A 20,481-nucleotide genomic window follows, 5' to 3' on the forward strand; every position below is an offset into this window, starting at 1 on the left:
TGTGATTTCGATTATTTCTCCTGCGTTTCTACACGTTTTACCCGTATTTTCCGAGTTGACTAATTTTCCAGGAATTTTCTCTTTGAGAAATTTCCGATTTGCTGATTTCATTTCTCGTCCAAATCCCGCGCTGAATATGAATCGTCCTGTACTGGCAACACTGGTTTTACGCAACTATTTCAAACTGGTCACACCGAATGCGTAGCTGCACACATTTTATTGCATACGCAACGGCGCAATTCTTGTTGATTACTTTGCGCAACGAATTTTATATTAATTTATATTGGTTAATAAAAGATATTAACATAATAATAAAATATATTATAATGTACACGTGCTATCCATTTTTAAAAAAGCACGTGCTTGGAAGATGGCCAACACATGATCAATTTTATTATTTTTCTTTCAACATTCTGGAAACCTCGAAACAACGAATTGCAAGTTATAACACTTCTAAATACTTTTATTCCTCCACTTCCTGGTGTCTATGGGATAATGCACATCCGTTCACACCAGCGCAATACTATCATACATTTCTTGTGTTACGTTTCGTTACGCCATCCCCAGGCCATTCGGAAACGGGGAGCGGAGCGCACTATAGTGGCCGCGCCATTTTCTTACGTAGTTCTAATCTCTGGGTAAGGTGTTTGCCGCATTCATCCGTAGTAATAATAGTAGTAGTATAGTAGTAACAGCGATAAAGTCGTAGTGGTGCTAGTGTAGTGGTAGTAGTGTAAAACACAAACGCCCTACGCTCCGTCTCTACACTCTACTACCTATTGTTCCTACATTGTTTCTAAAAGTCTTACCAGTTCCTTACAATAGCTTCGAAATATTCGTGTTCTAAGTACTGTTCCATATCAAGAGTGTTCCTATTGGCTCTGCTCGGAATTACGGTTGCTTCGGAAACCAATTTTGACTAGAACGGGCGTTGTGTACGGTCATCCCTAGCGCTAACGCATTTGTGCGGTAGGACACTGCAAACAATTCGAGTAAAACGTAAGATCACATTGGTAAAATGGAAGCAATCGATGGAGCCACTCGCTTTCCTTCTTCCACAAAATTCCGCTAATACTCATAACACTTAACATAACACTTGTTACATTAGTTATAGGTTCATATCGTCGTCGACATGGTAGCGTTGGCTCAAATGATGGCAAAAACCGGTCAGACCGAATGTTTAGGACACATATCTTCCTCCACTTAACCGCTCCGTTTCGAGGCAGCCGCAGGTGTCGCCGTTGTGCTCAGTGCATATCATAACGACCGAGTGCCGCGTACACCTCGGCCCGTTTCTCATCGATGGCAGCGTGCATGGCAGGACTGTACGGATCAAACTGCAGTATACGCTTCTTACGCCGATAAATGCCCTCTTTCCGCATCAGTGCACAAGCGAGGAGTTCCTATTGTCGGGATGGAGAAAGCGAAATACGACAGTGAGATCAGTCTGGGCAGCAAGAGGATAACACAACCAGTAGCCCTACTTACCTCGTCCGTGGGATGGTTTAGAAATTTCAAAATACTGCGTAACGTCCCTTCCACATTCTCGACGAGATCGTCGTAGAAGACTAGTTTCACCTCACCGGTGAAGTTCTTCGCCCACGAGAGATTCGTTTGTTCCCATGCCCACAGCTTATTTTTTACAAATTGGGTCCAATCTGTCGGAAGTAAAAGTGGATTAGAGATGGGATATGGTTTAAGGCTTCTCGAGAGATGGGCCTTCAGGTTAAGGTGTACTTACAGCGACCCTTGGTCCTACGGTAACGATCGGGAGAAGCGAAGCCAACGTGGCCACCCGATTGGCGGTTGAACTCGGCCAGTATGGCACGTTCCGGGTCCCGTATCAGCAGTATCGCCTTGGCGTACGGTGCCCACGCATTCGGGCCCCATTCATGTGTTTTGACAACTAGCACCTGAAACGGACCAACAGTAGACAGCAAGCCAATTACTATCGCATCCCGCGCAAAGGCCACGCATGAGTTACAGAGACATAGGATCAAGTTCCACGTAGTTCAAGTTCTGTGCTTATGCTGGTGAGAAACGAAGTGAATATCTTCTTACATGTAACCATTGACCAAAGCCACGCGCCACGTTGGCTAATTTTTGGAAAACAGTCCCGAGACTGAAGCCGTCGCCAAAGATTGCCAATTAACTCGGAGACTTTTACTCCAAGAACTCCATGCTCTAATGAGCGATTACGTCGCTCACGCATTCTTCCGAGTAATCTGGGTGAATTTGTGCGGTGAGGCAGAAACTCACGGGAACGTAATTCCGCCGTTACGGGGAGGTGTCGTATATCTCGGTACGTGTGCCACCACATCCTACGCACTTCCATATTCAATTCCGGGGATTGGGTAATGTTTTTTCCACCTCACTTCGCAGAACCTAAACTTGACTCCCGCGTGAGGGGTGTCAGTGCTCTACTTACCGATCCATTGGCGACGCTCTCCGCCGGGAAGCCACTTTTGAGCAGACCATAATCTTTGTACACACTTCCGGTCAGAATACCTGCCAACGATAAGGGTATTGAGTGAGCTGATAAGAATCCGCAGTGCGTACTAGCTACCCAGCCCGAGTGCGACCGGTGAGCTACTTACCGGTGGCCTGTTGTAGCAGATACCGTAGCCAGGTATTGCCACTGCCCGGGAAAGAGACGAGTGCCGTCAGTCCCGGGGATTTCGGTCGCTCACGCCGGTTTGGCCAGCGCCCGTCGCCGGTTCTGCTTACGCTATTACTATCCACTAGCTTACCACTAAGTTGATCGCTATTAGGCCAAACGGAGCGCGAGGAACTTCCGGCGATACTGCTGCTTGCTACCGCATCGCTACCACGTACCGGGCCTTTTGCTCGTTCACTATCATCGTTGTCGCTGCTACCGACACGGTCCGGTTGTCGAGCCGCTGTGTCTGCTTCCGGTGGTGCCTCCACCGCTGCCGCCGCCGCCGCTGCTCCCGCTGCTGAGTGTAGGTTCTGGTTGTGGTAGCTGTACACGCTAAACTTTTTGACAAAGTGTCCTGGGAAGGTTTGCAGCAGCTTGGGCGGTGTCCGGGGCTGCCGGGTCGGTGTGCCCAGATAGTGCAGCTCGGTGCACCATTGCAACGGTGGCTTCTTGCCCATCAGCCCCAGGTCCCGGTTGCGGATCGTCTCGAACTCACCGTAGCCGCGCGGTCCATGGATGCCACGCTTCTGCTGTGGTCCCTGCAGACTGACGAACGATAGGAACAGTATACCGCCGACGTACACCAGTATGGTACCGGCCACCCCAAACAGTCGCCAACCGCGCAGTGCCATGGCCGCATTATCGGATCTACGGAGACGGATAAGACAATGGGAGGGATGCAGAGACAGAGTGAGCATTTTCGTTAAGACGTCGGATAAGAATTGAAATTGATTTCCATCCCAACTTCGTTGTAAAACTCAATGCAATGAAAACCGAAAATGGAATCCACTAGTGCCATGGAGCCGGTCGTTAGTTCTACTTCGTGGCACGAAATTGAATATAAATTGAATCTAGCGTACAATGAAGATAACAACTCTAGCCAGACACAACGAACGAACTTTGGACGTAGATCCGGTCTCCGGAATTCAACCCGGGATGGAAACTATCACGATGAAGATACACGATAGGCCCCTCACTACATACGGCTCTGGTCGGTTGAAACTTGGCACAGACCTTGGCACAGCGTGAACAAATGCAACCCTCCTTCGGTGGCACTGTCGCAGCTGGTTACTGCTACCCGAGACGACTCCAGCCAACCGACAGCCGCACAACGTAAACCACCACGCTGAGTCATATTTATTGAAACGCGCTTCAACGCGCCGCAAAGACTGCCAACCGATGCCTGCTGGTGGCGTGTGAGCGCGTGTGAGCTCGCGAGTAGGTGCCAGCTCACCCAGTACGTGCCACCAAAGACACCAGTGCGCCAGTCTAATCAGCGACCACATGCTAGGGAATGTGTGAAGATCAATCATTACCACGCGAAAAACCTTCACCCGTCCAGTAGACGCATGCATGGTACCGATACCGAGAGTGGTGCAGTCAGTGGAGTCCCTATTGTTTATCATCTGCTGCTGCTCACGTGCTTGGCGTTGTCTTTGAGAAGGAGGACTATCAGCTACCTCTTGTCCAGTCTTAACCGTGAATTTGTGTTTATCCTTCAGGTGTGGTGTTAGCGTGACTGGTCGCGGCGCGGTGCGCTCGGTACACGTGGGTGAATCTTCGGTGATGGATTGTGTTGCAGTCGGTGTTAGTGGCCGGACGGGCCGCTTGGGCTAATTGGGCAATTTTGTAACGCCACTGTGCCATGCGGCTAAACGGCTGAAGGATGAGTAATCGTAACGAGCTTCCTTGGGTTCTAATGGTGGCCTACAATTAGTATGGCTTTGACGCCGAGCTTCTCCTGTTTGCCGTTCATTGATGATTGCAGACAGCTGATAAGGTCTGGCGTAACTGATTGCAGCAGTACGGTTTCGAACAGAAATGGTATCAGCTCTTTAGTAAAGCAAGGCACGGTTCTCACTTCATTGGAGTACGTTTAATAAAATTATGGAATCATGCAGCGCGCTTTCAACGTGAACAAACACTCCGTTTGCTAAAAACCATGTACTAGCCTAAATATTGGCTTTTTTATATTGGCGGTAACATAATCGGGCTTATGTGTTTGTTTAACGCTGATTACTAGCAGATGTTTAGTTAAATATTACTGGCAGATATTTAGCTAGTAATATTTATTATTATTTCTGTATTTAAGATTCCATTTAACGGTATGCTTTCAATTATGATTTCAATTCAATACACATGGAGCGTGTATTAATTTCTATGTTAATATGATACTATCGTTAGTTTGATATAGAATCTTTGATGTAAAAGATGTTTGAGGGATCGAAAAATTCAATGCTATTTTTTTAACAAAGTTCTTTCGGAACATAAGTGTCCCTCAGGACGATGTGAAAAATCTCAAACCGAATGTCATAACAGCAGAAGCGACCGAGTTTGACGCTGAAAGTTCAAACAGCTGGCACAAGACACACACAATTGAAATGGAAGTGGATATAAAAGACGATTCATTTTCCAACCGTTGCACCACGGTCCCATGTAAAGCTCGGCATGCAAATTGATAAAAGTTTAAACCTCAACCAACCCCGTTGCGAGCCGGAACGTGCCAGCAAACAAAGGAATAGCAGCGTCAGCAGCCGCTGTTTGAACAAGTTGTCAGAGTCCTTGATGTTGCATTCGGCCCCCATTTGAACTTTCTCGCCCATCACCGTCCCCATCCTTTAACGACGACTGATGTGGGACAGAAAGCATGTAAATGTGGACATACCACCGCCATACCTTTCGACCTCGAGGCCTCGTCCCAGACCCAGACTCAACCAGTGTCGGTCGAACGTCGTAAAACCGTGGTTACCGACCGTGGGTCAGAGGGTCAGGGGGTGGGGAATGCTTTAAATTGTAGCATTGCCTGTCGCAGCGTCGCTGGACGGAATATTTATTCCCAGGCGTTACTCACGGGGCTAACGGGGCACATCGTAACTGTGCTGCCAAGTGTGCGTGCGATGAATGTGATTTTCACGGTCGACGACCGAAAAAGGGACAGGCGAAATGAGCCGGTTCTAATGGGTACACACCACAGGCACTATCTTCGCATCGGGACCATCGGTCGTTTAGCCCTCGACTCACACACAGTCGAGCGACACTTGTAGCAAAGCGGTGCCTTGGCCGTCATCGCAAGGAGGATGGTAAGCGATACCGGAGCAAAAGGTTCTCGGGCGTCTCGCGCCCACTTCAGGTGATCCGTACGAATGCTTTTGATGGTTTGGCCATCCTTTGGGCTGGCGGGAAGGAATCCTTTCGTGGAAGGATTGATTCAAATGTACCAACATTCGAAAGGGCTTTTCGCCTTGCGGACACACTCAAGGACACTCGAACGGGTCACATTCCGTCCGAATCAGGCGAATTCTCTTTCATTCCATTGGGATGGAGGAATTAGGATGCTTGTGGCCGGTGGTCTGGTCCGTTATGTGCCTCCATAACCTCAAGGGCGTCTTTACCGGTCCAGAAACCAAATTGTAGCTAAATGAATGGCGGTGATGAAGCCAGGCTTCCAATTAAATCAATCATGATCCATTAAAAGAGATGGCAGAATTAGAGAGAGAAAGAGAGAGAGAGAAAGAGAGGAAAGTGAGATGTGCGGCCTCAAATATTTGCCAACCGTACTCGTAGCCGATCTATCATCAGAAAAGCTTTAGCGTCGGCCACCACCTAATGGCTGCAATTGAATTATGATTGCGGAAATGCGAGATTGTGGTAGGATGCATGCAGCAGCGAGACCACCGCCGGAGGATGAGCGAACGAATGGGAGAAGAGTGGAGCCCGATTCCCTATCGTCGTCGTCGTCGTCGTTGACGTCCATCTCGGCCATCGGCATCGTCGTCACAATTAGGCGATAATTTGTCAATCGATTTCGGAAATGCGAAACGTTCAGGCCGCAAAGTGCTGCTGCTGTTGCTGTTGCTGTTGCTGTGAGTGCCTCTGGGTTCTCACCATGCGCGCCAGACACGTGACCATCCTGGCTTGTCTGACCTAGAATGAGCAGCAGAAACAGCAGCAGCAGCAGCAGCAGCAGCAAACGGTGTAGCATGACAGCCGCATCGCAGGCAGGTTGCTTGGATCAGATGACACAGATCGTACACGCTCAGTGCACAGCGGGTGAGTGAGTGAGCGAAGCATTGTTAAGTGCAACCTAGTAGTCGACCCCTCGCTGGCTCTTCTGACACCCGAAACAATGGGGTGCTTGCGCCGATCTCATCGACCAACACGCACCAACAACCTCGATGTATCCTTTAAAGCTTATGCTTAGCGAATGGGGTGCTCTGGTGTTTCATTTCAACGCGCGAGAGTCAACACGTGGTTAGCGTATCACTACCAGCTTCCCTTCGTCACTAGTTTTGTCCTTGGAAACACCCTTTTTACTTCGTTTGGGGTGAACCACAGATCGAGCAGGTTTGAATGGACAGGTCGCTGTGGTCAATTCCGGAGCCCCTTGCTTTAAAGACTGTTAGCACAACGCCACCACTCTGTGCAACAGCTGTCGTTTGTTCGCTTGGGCAATATGCTGCGGGGTGTTGTCGAAGGTTGATGAGCTATCCTTTTCATGGTGAACCACTACCAAGCAAACTGGGACAGCCGTTGCCAATCCTATTTGATAAAGTTCTTTGGAGCGAGCTACAGGAATTAGAAATGGTTCAACTGCTGTAATGATGGGGATGTTAATTTGTGGAGTTTTCAGCTCGAAGCTTAGGGCAGCAGTACGCCAAAAGCAGCTTGATGAGCTGCTACAGACTGCAAGTAAACTAAGAACCTACTGGTTACACCTACTTTCCTCGTTTAATCGTAATTAATAGCCTCTTCCCTTCAGCAACACATCATTAGCAGTCCGTCGGGCGAAGCATCTTAGAGATTGTCACAGCAAACCCAAGCCTCGATCGTCGTTCCACTAATCCGTTGCTCACAGTGTGAAACGGGTGGGTGAAAAAGGCAGGAAACTATCAGTTTGAAGCGCAAATAATGTTATGCCATTAGCATGGCGCAACCATTTCCAACGCTTACCGTGCGCCCGGATGCTATCATTATTATTATTATTAGTAACCGGCAGGCGAACGATGTGAATGCGTACCATGTCGTCCGGGCACGATATGGTTGCCGTCGTCGAAAGAGAGCTGAAGTTGTCGTAGTTGTGGTGTTTTTAGGGGTGGGGTTTTTTGAGCGACGTTTTCCCCAAGAAAACTTCCTTCACGGAAGCAACCATCAGCAGCCGAGGCACCATCAGCGGGCCTACAGCGGGTTGACATTAAAGACCCATTTTGTGTGGAAGCATCTTGCTGTCTGCTTGTTGCAGCCGCAGCAGCAGCAGCAGCAGCTGGCAGCTGTCAGTGAGGCTGATGTGGATTAGGTAGCATCCCATTTTGTCGGCGACAGAAAAACGATTTGGGTTGACACTGTTTTTGGGGACGCCATTTTTCGGAACCTCCAATTTGGGGACAGGGGCTGTTGATTGAACCCTTGGGACCGCTGGGTGTCCCTGCGCTGCGTCGTTTCATTTTTATCGACAGGATTGAACCTTGGCTGCTGTGACCAACATTGCTCATGTTAAAAGCAATTCGTTTCCCACAGTAAAGGTATTGAATGGATGGGAGAATGTTTGAGTAGAAACCCCCCTTTCCTGGGGAGGGAGTAATGTTGTTTGTTCTGCTTATTGTAGGGGGCAGATCCCTTGCATATCGCCATTATCGAGCATCGATGCTCAAGTATCAGGTAATTTGCCTCAATACGTTTAATCCCATCCACCATCCAAGAGGCGTTCGTGAGAAGGAAAGTGAGGCACGCTGTCGATAGGCAGGCGGGGCGGAAACACATAATAGAACTCTGCAACAACCGTTTCCGCTACGTTTAATTTGCTTGCGCGAGATTTTGCGCGACAAATAAATGCCATCCGCTCTCTGCATTTGCCTTCCTTCGTTCCTCCTCCGGCGCACCTACCGGATGTTAAATCTGCATTATCCTTGCACGAGCCAACGTATAGCGATGCAAGGATAAGTGCATCTATCAAGGCATCTGAAGTTAGGTACGAGAACGGTAGTGGATTGCCCAACAACAACTGGTCGCTAATAAAAGGAACAAGAGTGAAAGAAGCAGCATGCCAGGGCTAGTGTTGTTGGCGTATTTGCGCCCAACATAAGCGCTGTGTGCATTTTCTTTCTCAAGCTTTGCTTTCGTTCCGTACTGGGTCGAGCTGGATAGGAAGTGTTACCGCTTCGCGCGTTTTAGCTTTCTGGCGCACAAGGACAGGAGATCCTGGTGGTTCGGGAACCGGCGAACGCGAAGCGGAGACATTATTGCAAATTGTGTCTATTCGTTCGCTACCGCTCGAGAATGGCGTGGCTCGCGTGTTTATTGAATTTTTCTTCCGCTCCAAGAACCAACAGCAGGAGCAGTAGAAGCAGCAGCAGCAGGAGCAGAAGCTATGGTAGACGGACAAATGTTTCATCATAATGTGCCGGCACAATATGTTCCGTAGGCGCTTCCTTGGCAGCCACTTTCCTCCGACTCCCCGCACTGGGTTTAGCTTCTTATCTTACTTTTGCTTTTTGTTGTGCTGTCCATGATGTGTGTTCGCCTCCTGTGTCACCGGCCCCTAGTCGTTTGCCATTGTCGACGGCCACGCGGCTACCCCATTCAAGGGGGTGGTTTATTATTATATATGTTGTGCCGAGAAACAGCGTTAAGTTTGTGGAAAAGTTTTCTATGGAATGTTTCACTGGAACGCGTTTTTTCCCTGTGCCACATGCGCCAGATGCGCCATGGTTTCAACGGAAAGCAATTTATGGAAACTCTTTTCCAGGAGATGGAAATGTTTTTCCAATTTACCGGTTTCACTTCGGTTTTCTCGATGCACCCTGCATACACAGAAATTGATTGCCTCGGTGTGCCGATTACCGATATTGCAAACATTCAAATCGAAATATGTAATTAACGGGAAAGAACCTTTGATCAAGGATAGAACGACCCCTCTGCAGGAGGTAAAACATAATTCCCTCCCGGTCATTTTATCCTAGGGTTTGGATGGTGATGATCATACCGTTTCTAAACGTTCATTCAAAGTAATACGTAATCAATTCACTGGATTAGTGCATAAATACCTCAGTCTCCGTGCTTGTTAGTACTTTTGCAGCTCTCAAATGGAATGCAGTAAGCTCATTTGGTCGAGAATATTGTACCCATATAATACCGTTGATGGTAAATAATATACGACAACGATTTCCAATTTAGCTCTCAATTCCATATTGAGGCAGCTGTGGTGTTCGTGATAATCAGCTGCACGAATGTGTTTTAAAGGAGCAAAAACATAAGAGCTAGAACATGGCTTGTGTTGCCAAGAGTGTCGATGACATCTTTTGGGGTTTTTGTTTTTTGTTCCTTTATGCTCAACGCTATTTTATAACTCGTTTGGCACTGCCATAAACTCGTTTTTACGATTTTACGATACCAACGATTGATTACCCATCGGTGTGCACGGGATGAGGCGGTTTTCTAGTGCTCTTTTCTGGATTTCATTTTATGACAAATCTCTTTCGTTCTCTCTCTCTCTCTCTCTCTTTCTTTCGCTCTCTCTCTCTCTCTCTCTCGCTCTCTCTCTGCTTATACATTTATTGGTCATAACGATAAAATACGGGCCGTGCATTGGTAACGGTAACAGTGTAGCTTGATGCGGTTTAAATGGAATTACGAGAGCATTACGAGTTGGAAACGTGAGTTACTGGGCGTCTCCATTTGAAAGAAATCCTTGCGTTTGGTCCGAAATCATCTATAAACTGGATACAAAATCCATCTAACATAGCAGCTGTGCCCTGTTCGGCCACGTTCTTGTTGGTGACAGAATTTGTGGAAAACTGAAACGCCACCTCTTCTGTGCAGAAAGGTAGCATAAAGGATCTCTTTGTTTGCTGTGTGTGAAAGAAAGCTGTTAACGGGCTCGTAATCTACGGTTTTTGGACATTAATTTTATCAAAATGGATCCCCGCGTCAGTCGCCCTTTTTGGCCTATTCGGTTGGCTGGAGAGTTACCAAAAGTACGAATCGCATTCCGACCACAAATCTATGCCCGTGATCTCACTCCCAATACGTTTTTACCTTTTGCTACTCTGATACCTTGCTGTCCAAGGGTATAGGACCCCTTCCAATCCCAGGGTAATTAATGCCGACCGTGCACGAAAGAGAGAGAGAGTGAGAGAAACAGGCAACCGGGGATAGATAGGCGTTCCATCCCCCTTGGCAGAGTCCGACTGTCCAATGTTCTTGTCTTGCAAATCGGTACCTTGCGCCTCGCACCACGCTGGTGACACCCATTCGTTTCACTTTTTGTATGAATGTAAATGAGAGAGTTCGCGTCCGTGGGGCCCGTGGGGACCGAATTTTCGTTACCTCCCAGCCCTGGCACTTCCGGGCAGCGGCTAACGCTAGCGGCGCTGCGTTCCTCCCAAAGGGCACGGGACTGCGGGATAAGCGAGCGAGGTAATTAAAATACTTTCCAGCTGTTTGTCGTGCTTTACGTTATCTCGGACGTAGGTCAGCTTAAGCGCTAGTAACACGTGCAACACCGGAAGTGACTCTGGAGCGACTACGAGGGCTGGTCGCCTTCGTGACTGTCAGTTCCGTTGGGTGTTTGGAAAGAGAAGCAGCCCAAAACACAGGGAAAGGGTGTTCCGAGGGGATGAAAATTTCGTATATTTTTTACCACTTTAACACGGCCACAAAATGGTTGGTTGCCAAGATAAGGTCGATATGAGACCATGGCAACAATGTAACCACATGGACTTTAAGTATTGCGCCCGATTCTCATTTCAGTGGAGCAGCCTTTGAGCAGAACATTGATCTATTGATAGGACATCAAAGAACTGGCCGGTTGTTTACGAGGTGTCAATAGCGTGGTTACGCTTCCCCACATAACCTCAACCGCGCTCAATTAAGCCAAACGGACGCTCGAAATTGAACACCGAGCGAGGCCGCGGACCGGTGGAACGCGTAGCATAAAATGGTGGCAATAATTTCATTACGATATGGATGAACTAATTAGTCGGCCTTGTGTGTATGTGTGTGTGTCCGTTGATGGTGCTCGCGTTTGTGGTTTCGAATGGCCATTTCGGTTAGTGCGGTTAACTGATGCTGCAAGAATGTTGGCACCCTATGTACCGTATACTACTCACTTGCATTATGTCGGGAAGCGATCGCTGGTTGGCCGGCCGGAACAGGAGGTGCGGGGTTGCGATTGCAAATTAAACTTTCATTTTAAATCTTCTCGCGTACAATGATACGAAAAAAAGGACACTGTAACGCGGCCACACGGTGGTAATGAGCCAAGGGGAATGTTTTTCAGGCTGCGTGATGCTGGGCTTCCGGTTTGATGGTCGATGGTTGATGAGCAGGTTATAATGAACATCGATTAACCTGAAATGAGATGATCAGAGACAGAACTTTGTAAATGGATAGCCGTTTGCCGGTGAATGAGAAGTTGAAATTGATCGTACACATAATCATGTATAATCATGTTCGGAAGAGTAGAGAAATGGTTTCCGCGTCCAGTGGTATGGTGCAGACGGTTCGCAAACAGGAAACTTTTTACAACTTTCTTTACAGAGAACGGAATCCGATGGGTACGAGCATTTTGTTGGACTTGAAGAAGTGGACTGAGTGCGTGTTTAAGAAAAGTACTCCTTTAGTCAACTGAGAGATGTGTCTTGCATTATTAATCGTGTGCGGCCAAGAGCAAACTATTCTACTACGTCCCTTATCGAATTAGAAAGTCTCTTGGTAGCTGTTGTAAATTTATCACTCCCACGTATCTTTTTCAACAATTTACTAAGTACACACATATCTTCATCTATAACAAGATCGTTGGTCTCGATACCACACAGCGTGGCGAGCGTTCTGTAGCGGTTGGCACCCCTGGTAGCCATGGCACGATATCCCATATGGAACCGTTTAGCTGGATATTAATGACAGCAGCGTGTATAATTGATGCGTCCATTATCGCGCATGATATCTCGAGGGAAAAGAGGTTGAAGTACTGAACAAAAAAAAGGGTATTGCACATTCTGCTAGAAAGCACTTTAAATTCGTTTATAGAAAATCTATTTTCTGTGCATTCTTACATTACTTGTTGAGTTTTCAGAAGGTTCGTTTGTCCAACTGTTTAGCCACACCCATGTTGGGAATACGTTAGAATCTTTATGTAAGTTTATAGATTTTATTGAAGACACTCTTCTGCGAACATATTTAAAAGTCTGTTTAATGCCATAGATACAAAGTACTTATCAAGATAATAGCTTTCGCTAGATTGGTAGAAAAATCTAAACCGGTTGGTTATCGATAAGTTCGCATTCATTAAATGGCGTCAGCTTGGCGCTGTAAACTACATTTTGCCACTTGCTTTTGCCAATAAGTTACAGGCGTATCGTAGTTATTTTTGCCAGCATGAAATGGAGCTTGCCTATTCGTAGAATAATTATCGGCTCGTTTATCTTGCTGGCAGTTGTGGATGGCTGGCCACATAGCTGTTCAGGACCGTGGAAATGTAGCGAACTGTTAGTAGTCCTTCCGATGGCCAGCTCTTTGGTGAGTTTTTCATTCCCGGAAACGCCCTCTTTGGCGATGCGAACGATGATTTGGCGATTTTACGAAACGAATCGAATGAGTTTCCAAAACAGATTTTCAGTTTTTCTTCGTTTCCTTCGTTTCCTTTTCAAATTAATCGATTTTTTTTCAAACTAATCGGATCGGATTGGATATCGGCGAAAATGTTTTAAATTATCGGTGCTGTAATAAATTTGTGTTCAAATATGCGTACCAGATAAAAAAGAAGCTTTTACAAGCATCCTAAACGGGGGATATTATGAATCCATCGAGATGCATTATGAAAGAAGTTTGAGTAAAACAAGTTTGAACCTAATAAGTAAGTGAATCGAAACCAAAAACACCGCAAACAACAAAGACTAATGGAAGGAATGCTCGTAAAGAACACCATTAAATAGATCATAACACTAGCAGTTTGCGTCGATGCCGCTTACAATGAAGGTGCTCCACCGCGACCAGAAGGTGCTGGTATTATGCAAAGCGCCAAGGGACAAGGCCATAGCGTGCCAGCGAAAACCGGCTGGTCAAGCAGCTACAACACGTAATCTACCGACCCCTTCCCCACCGGGTTTGCTAGCATTACCAATTCACTTTCATTAGGACGGGCCACGATAAAAATGAGGAATACAAACCGCGCTCAATCCCGATTAGCGTTCGCACGTTCCCTCGTGGCAGGCCGTCCCCTCCCTTCGCTTACATCGCATTATCTGGATCGATTTTTCTCTTTGATTTGCATAGTTTTCCCAATCCCCCCACGGACGGTGCACGAACTTCGTTTGCCTGGTCACCCTCCACGCGTGTGGCTCGTTCTCGTGCTGATTGTTTTAGTTTCGGATAAGTTGCCTTCGTAGGGTCTCAGGTAATTCACCCAATAAGGGTTTAAGGGGTGCCTGGGGATGATTGGCTGGGACAATCCGGGGGGAGGGGCCGGTAAATGGAAGTATTCGATCGATCGTGTGACACTACACCAACGGGGTGTTCGCACTGGGTCCAGCAATGCCACTTCAATATTCGAAGGCACGTAGCAGCGGGGCCCATTCGATGGCCGTAATCTGAAGCGGGGCCAGGACACGTTAGGACGGTACCGAGGTACGGGAAGCAAAGGCTAAACTTTCCTCCACCATGCGAGCCACTTTCACGAACTGGTCAAAGGTGTGGTGGACTCCTGCCTCGGCGGTGCCATCGCTGGACGTCGAACTCCGGTTTCTGCTCGAGAGGTCGAATGTGTGGATGTGAATATCTTACGAGCAGCGTGCCCCAAGAAATCCGCAGCGCACACATTAAATATCCGATTTCCGAGCTGACGGTGGAGCTGATGGCGATGGCGACGCTGCTTCTGCACCACCTTCCTGCCTGCCTGCCTGCCAGTCCGGCTACTACGTTCCATGGTTCGATATTAATCACGACCCTAACGTACGGGGTAGCAGCGTGCGAAACGCACGAACGGATTTAGTGAAATTTATTATTGAATCCTCCACCTCCTCCAGCTCACAGTGTCCAGTACAGGCCAGGCGAAAGGGTTGGCCGTGTCCAGGGCGATCGTATTACAACGGGACCATCATCATCGGCACGTTGCTCATACCGTCGCCATCACGGAGCAGCAGCGGAGGGTATGACGGGTGTGTGGTTCGTGGAAGGACTTTCGATGGCTTTTTGCCAACCAAAGTTCATGGACGACCGTACGGGGACCTACCAGAGGTCGACAATTTTCGTCGGGTATTCAAATTTCCACCCCAAAAACTAGCTAGCCCCTGCTCCTTCGCAATCGATCGACCTTCAAACGGTTTGAACCGGCAATCGTCAATCTAAGATCATCGTTTTCCACCCCACCCCGCTCCCCAGGGGTCCATTTTCCATTTTATTAGCATTCGAATTACCCCGCCCCAATTCGCTTTTTCGGGGTTTCGGGCTACAGAAGCAGAAGCCTAATCTTAAATGTAATGAAGGACACAAAACGCAAAAAAAAAACGTGAAAACAAAAGCGCCTACTAGCCTGCTCCAAGAGGTCAGCGGCTAGTTCACGATACACGAAATCTCGAGCACGGTTCTCGTGTAGTGGTCAACGTAGTGTGCTGTGCTGGGAAGTTTGCTGAGAATGACGGTCCGGTGGTATGGAACACTATGAAAACAGAGGGAATCATAAATAAGCCCGATAAGAAATTAAGTACAGCTGGTCCGGTTTTACGAGCTGGTAAAACCTGACTGCTGCCGCTTTTGCTGCGTTGCCTGCGAAGAGAGTTTGGTAAGCAACGGAGAGACAGAGAGAGAGTCCATTAGGGTGCGTTGATAAAAGTCGACGACGGTGGTGAAGGTGATGGTCACAAGGCGATAGGAACGCTGGTCGGTGGATGGGAGTCTGAGGGGTGTCACCTTAATTTTTATTAATTCGTAGAACCAGCGCGAAAGGAAAGTGTAAGGCATTCGGGATGCGATAACCATTTCCTAACTCCTTGCTTCGGGGCGCCGTAAACATTGGATTCGTAGCTCTGAGAATTGGAATCTGAGGAATGGATGGAATCACATTTTCATTTCATTTCGGACAAGCTGAAATGTGTTTTTCTTTCCGCATTATTTACCTTTCTGTGCATCAAATCATGATTGATTGTAATGTAACTGAATACACGGACGGGTTTAACCACTTATTCGAATTGAGAGAGAGTTTTGCTGGAGGGCAGAAATTTGTCCCGAATGTTTGTAGCCTTTACTATTATCGCTTTTAGTAAAGTTACACGGCACATTGGATGTTATGTTTGTGTGTGAAAAACCTTATTTAGTATGATTGCGGAGTTGATTTTTAATGAAGGGCGGGGATCCCAATATCTTTCTGAGTTTAACTCCGATCTGTCTCAACATTTGACAACACATTCTTTACTGGTGCACCATTCGGGGGAAAATATTTAACCTTTTGTTTAGCTAACACTTTTTTACTAGGCATCAGACCAACTTGATACACGTATATACAGAGACAGACTATCGTGAATAATGCACATACTGCAAAAGATGCACTTTTGATAGTACTTTTCAAAGTAAGCAGTAAATTAAATTAAATGGTATTGATTGTCATTTCTTATACTTAGCCAAGGCCAAATATTTGGCCTCGAGATACTCATTTGGGCAGGTTACAGGTATAGCTTAGCTGCTTACATTACATTTTTAATCTCAATCAACTCGATTCGCTCTATTCCTTCATTTTCTTCCAGTACTTATTCAGGTTCACTATGTTGTAAATACGAAACCGAAATCGAAACCGAACGCTCAAGGTACGAAATAGAATGCGATTCTAACCGTCCACATTTGCGATTACGAACCAACCACCGGAAATCTACACGAATTTTGTTCTCGAAATGTTCACAACATTTGTGCTATCATCGCAGAAAAACAATCATTCCCAAAGGAAGAACCAAATAAAAATGCTCGTAATAATACGATTAAGTTGCTCTTCCTTTTTGCTGACCAACGGCAACCAAGCAACACCGACCACGCGATGAGATCAGACCACGCGAGAAACACGCTCCGGGATCGATTGAGTAATGCCACCGATCCGCCTGGTGGTATGAAATCGCCATCTTCCATCAAAATCCTACCACCCCACCGAGCATCGAATCGTGGCCGATGATTAATGCTGTTGTTTGTGCCGTTTCGGCCGTCCAACATATCTGTTCCGTTGTGCAACAAAGTATCACCAGGCGGGTGGGTGTGCGCTCCGGAGCGGAGTGCCAGACCATCCCAGCGCCACCATCATTCATCTCTATATTTAACTGATCGGCGCTGTATCTGTATATGTTCGGTCGGTGTGTACTTCCAGCATCAATAGTCGAGAGTCGTGAGGTGTCGAAAACATAACTTTCCTTTCCTAGGTGGAACGAACATTACAACTCCCAACATCACAGTTCCCTGACCAGAGGGGCCAGAACATTGCCACATCATTTGTGGATCAATAATTAGAGTAACCTCGCGTTATCGTTTGGATAATCGATGGACGACCGGCCCACGGTTTCACGGTTGGGCAAATTGGCATAAAAAATCGGGATCAGTTACCGATCGTTTCCTGTGGTGACGAAGCATCACCACATGCCGGTCTGCGACATGCTGCGCTGTACGCACAGGGGCCTCCCTGTGGTTAACGCGGATGCGGTTCTGTGGGTGTCCGCTGGGTGAGGATCGTTATGCTTAATTAACGCCCACCAAACGGCAAAACCAACAACAGTTTACCATCGCCACCGGGCACACCGGGAGACCATTTTAATTATCGCGCCACGGTGATACGATTTTGCGCCCGTTTTCAGTCAATCCCTTTCTGCTGGATTGAAGTTGATGTCGTTCGCGAATCAGTGATCGAAACCCAATCCAAATTCAATATCCATTTCAGCAACCGGTAATACACAATACTCAATCGCGATGGAGGGAGTTTATCAGAAGGAATGTAACCCCATTATATTCACCATTCCCACCACCATTCAACCAATTCCAATCACACAATATAATTGCCACCGTGGTGGTGGCGTCCTTACAGTCGTCATCACCGTCACCGGCAGGGCATCGTCGTGACAAAAGAAATAACCACAGATAACAAACGGCCAACGTAGGCGCCGAAAGACAATTCATCGTTCATTGTTAGACCATTTAACCGCGAAGGACAACAGGATGGGCGTTCAATGGGCCACCCCTCCCTCTACCTTCGCTCTGCGTGGCGCCATTCGGTTTGTGGCATTCTGCCAACGCGCTCACGCGTCTTAAGACGCCGGTGAGAGGTTTTGAACTCCGAAAAAAGATCCCACCAAAAAAAGAAAAAGGGTATCAGCCGTAAACCCCGTTTGGGAGGGGTGGAAAAGGAAAAGTCCAAAGAACCTGCCCGAGACACCTGGGGCGAAAGTTTTAGCCGCCGCGATTTAACCGCTTCAGATCCTTTTTTTTTGTCACGAAAGAAGAAGTTGCTCACAATGCCGCAGAACAGCTGAAGGTACAGTGCGTACCGATCGGGGGCCAGTTTAATTTATGCCAGTTTTGAAGACAAAACCCGACACTAGAGCAGCAGATGCTTGCGGTCTACAGGTACAGGTACAGGTGCAGGCGTGTTAAAGGCTTCTTTTTTCGCGAGCCCTTTTTGTGCGAGAATTGTTTGCAAAGGCGACTATGGTTCTGAGCCATATCGGTTAAACAGAATAGAGCAAAACCACAAGAAAATATCCGTGGATACACCCACGGTGAGTGAAGGCCGGAAAACCCCACCCCACACACACACACACACACACACCATCCGAGGTTCTGAGGAAGCAAAAAATAGAAGAAGAAACAGCAGACGCAGGACACATTCCTCTTCGTTGCTATTCCCATTCTAATTGGAATGACAAATGGACGGAATGGACTGGGTTAGCAAACAGCGAGCGAGCGAGCGAAAGTCCGAAGGAAGCAAAGGATCCCGCGCTCTGGCATAAAACATGGCAGCGAGTGCGAGCGCAAAAAAAGGGGTGCGGGCGGCGGTGAGATAGTGTACGGCAGCTCAAAACTCGACATGCTGTGACCGATCTGGACGATGCAAAAGGCTCGCACAAAACCCAACCACCAGTCAGTGTTTTGCGTCGGTGCTGTTTGTACGAAGAAAAATGGACATAATGCAGACCCAACCACACGCACACCGCTCAAGACGCAAGCAACACCAGACCAAGGACCAGGCGTCCGAGCCTAATTCATTTGGGTTGTTCTCGGCCCTCCCCGACAACTGGGAACCCGTTGTTCAGACGGGAGGGTACAATTAATGCTGGGTGCTTGGTGCTGCTGGTGTTGCGTAAGTGCGGAATGACGTAATTGAATTCGGGTAGCGCTCTCGGCGCTCATTAGGATCGGTTGCGTTGTGGATGAGTTGCAGCATCCCGGCATAGCAGGCTGGCAAGAGACTGCAGTAAACCCGACTCCTAGCAACTGCGGCTTGAGAGCTTGATTGTCGGATTGGTTTAATAATGTGCGACATGAATGTAGCAGTTGATTCGCAGTCCTCGCTGAATGCAAAACCGACAATCGACAGGAGACCACATAATGATGCCATGGTGGGCGTACAAGAGCTTGCTGCAATCTGAGCCAAGGCGTGAAGCACGAATAATGTACATTGAATAGGAAGGGAAACTGCATTCAGCTGCATCGCGAATAGAACAACGCGCTACGTCGGAATTCTCCGATCGTGAGCTGAACCAATTGATAATTCAAAAAGGGGAGATAGAGAGAGAGAGAGAAAGAACGAGAGAGCAACCGAGAGAGATGACAACAACAATGGAGGGTGCTAATGCCTTGCAAATTCCTATTCAACATGATCACCTGTCAGCGCGCACGAACCCCGAATGGGTTGGGGTTGCTAATGCCACTGTTATCACCCGGAAAGCCACGACCGCATGTTCTACCTAGCACACCACCGCGCGTGTGTGTGTGTGCGTGTGTGTGTCTATCTGTTTTGGGGTTAATGAGTGCACCACTCCTAACACTCCTCCATTCCGAACAATGCGACACGACACGAGACCGGATGTTGAATAATTGCTTGCGAACACACTCGAACTCCGAGGACACCGAAGTTATGTTTCACCGAATGTGTTATGCTGCGTGATGGTTTGGGGGCTCGTTTGGGGCACACTAGGCAAGATACCATGCTATGCTGTACCGTGTAGCTGGTTTCCGATTCCGATCGGTCTTCGTCCCATTGACCGTGATTCCCATTCCGAGATTCCGCCTGACCAAACCAAAACGGAACTTTACTACTTTGGCCACGTGCCGCAACGCCAGCGATGGATGATTTCGAGATGTTTGCGGATGAACTTCAATGAATTTCATTAAACTTTTATTCAGAAATGCTGATGAGCGACTAACTTTTGCTCGCGAGCGTCTTTGAAGGGGGCTGGAGGATGCTTTTCCACGATCTCAAACAGTAAGACCGTAGACGAGGGTCGTCGGTGTTTTATGCCATGCGCTTTGCAATCTCTCTCTCTCTCTTTCAAACACCACGACCGAGCACCACCGAGCTCGAAGTGGAGAAATGTTAAGAAGCGACAGCAGTGGGAGGGTGATTGGACACCGCAAACAGCATACGAGGTGGCCAGCAAGGTCGCTCGCTTCTCCGAAGGTGGATTCCAGTGAAGTTCTCGTGGTCATAAATTTTGATCATTTTGTGTGTCAGTGTGTGTTTGTTAATATAATCAGCATTTCACCACCACCAGCACCGCCACCGCGTGTGGCACGAGGAGTGCATATGTTTACTCTGCGTTTCGGTGGCAGGTTTTTGCAATGAATTCGAAAACGTCTGGACGAAC

The 20,481-nt window shown here is 47.7% G+C and overlaps 1 protein-coding gene across 2 annotated transcripts in view; it reads right to left on the reverse strand.

Annotated features, from left to right (window-relative positions):
* Positions 1-453: 453 nt before the first annotated feature.
* LOC125948790 (WSCD family member AGAP003962) overlaps positions 454-20,481 on the reverse strand; it is a 32,205-nt gene continuing 12,177 nt past the window's right edge. Inside the window, exons 2-7 of one of the 2 annotated variants that reach the window (XM_049675193.1) lie at positions 11,764-12,004; positions 2,598-3,307; positions 2,429-2,508; positions 1,742-1,913; positions 1,489-1,658; positions 454-1,403 (exon numbers count right to left, since the gene is read on the reverse strand). In XM_049675193.1, the coding sequence (XP_049531150.1) occupies positions 1,248-1,403; positions 1,489-1,658; positions 1,742-1,913; positions 2,429-2,508; positions 2,598-3,291 (1,272 nt within the window). In that variant the 5' untranslated portion in view covers positions 3,292-3,307; positions 11,764-12,004 and the 3' untranslated portion in view covers positions 454-1,247. Of the gene's footprint in view, positions 1,404-1,488; positions 1,659-1,741; positions 1,914-2,428; positions 2,509-2,597; positions 3,308-3,673; positions 3,737-11,763; positions 12,005-20,481 lie in introns of those variants that run through there. The other variant, XM_049675194.1, reaches the window with a different exon arrangement.

This window comes from Anopheles darlingi, chromosome 2, assembly GCF_943734745.1.
Source record: "Anopheles darlingi chromosome 2, idAnoDarlMG_H_01, whole genome shotgun sequence".
Taxonomy (NCBI): domain Eukaryota; kingdom Metazoa; phylum Arthropoda; class Insecta; order Diptera; family Culicidae; genus Anopheles; species Anopheles darlingi.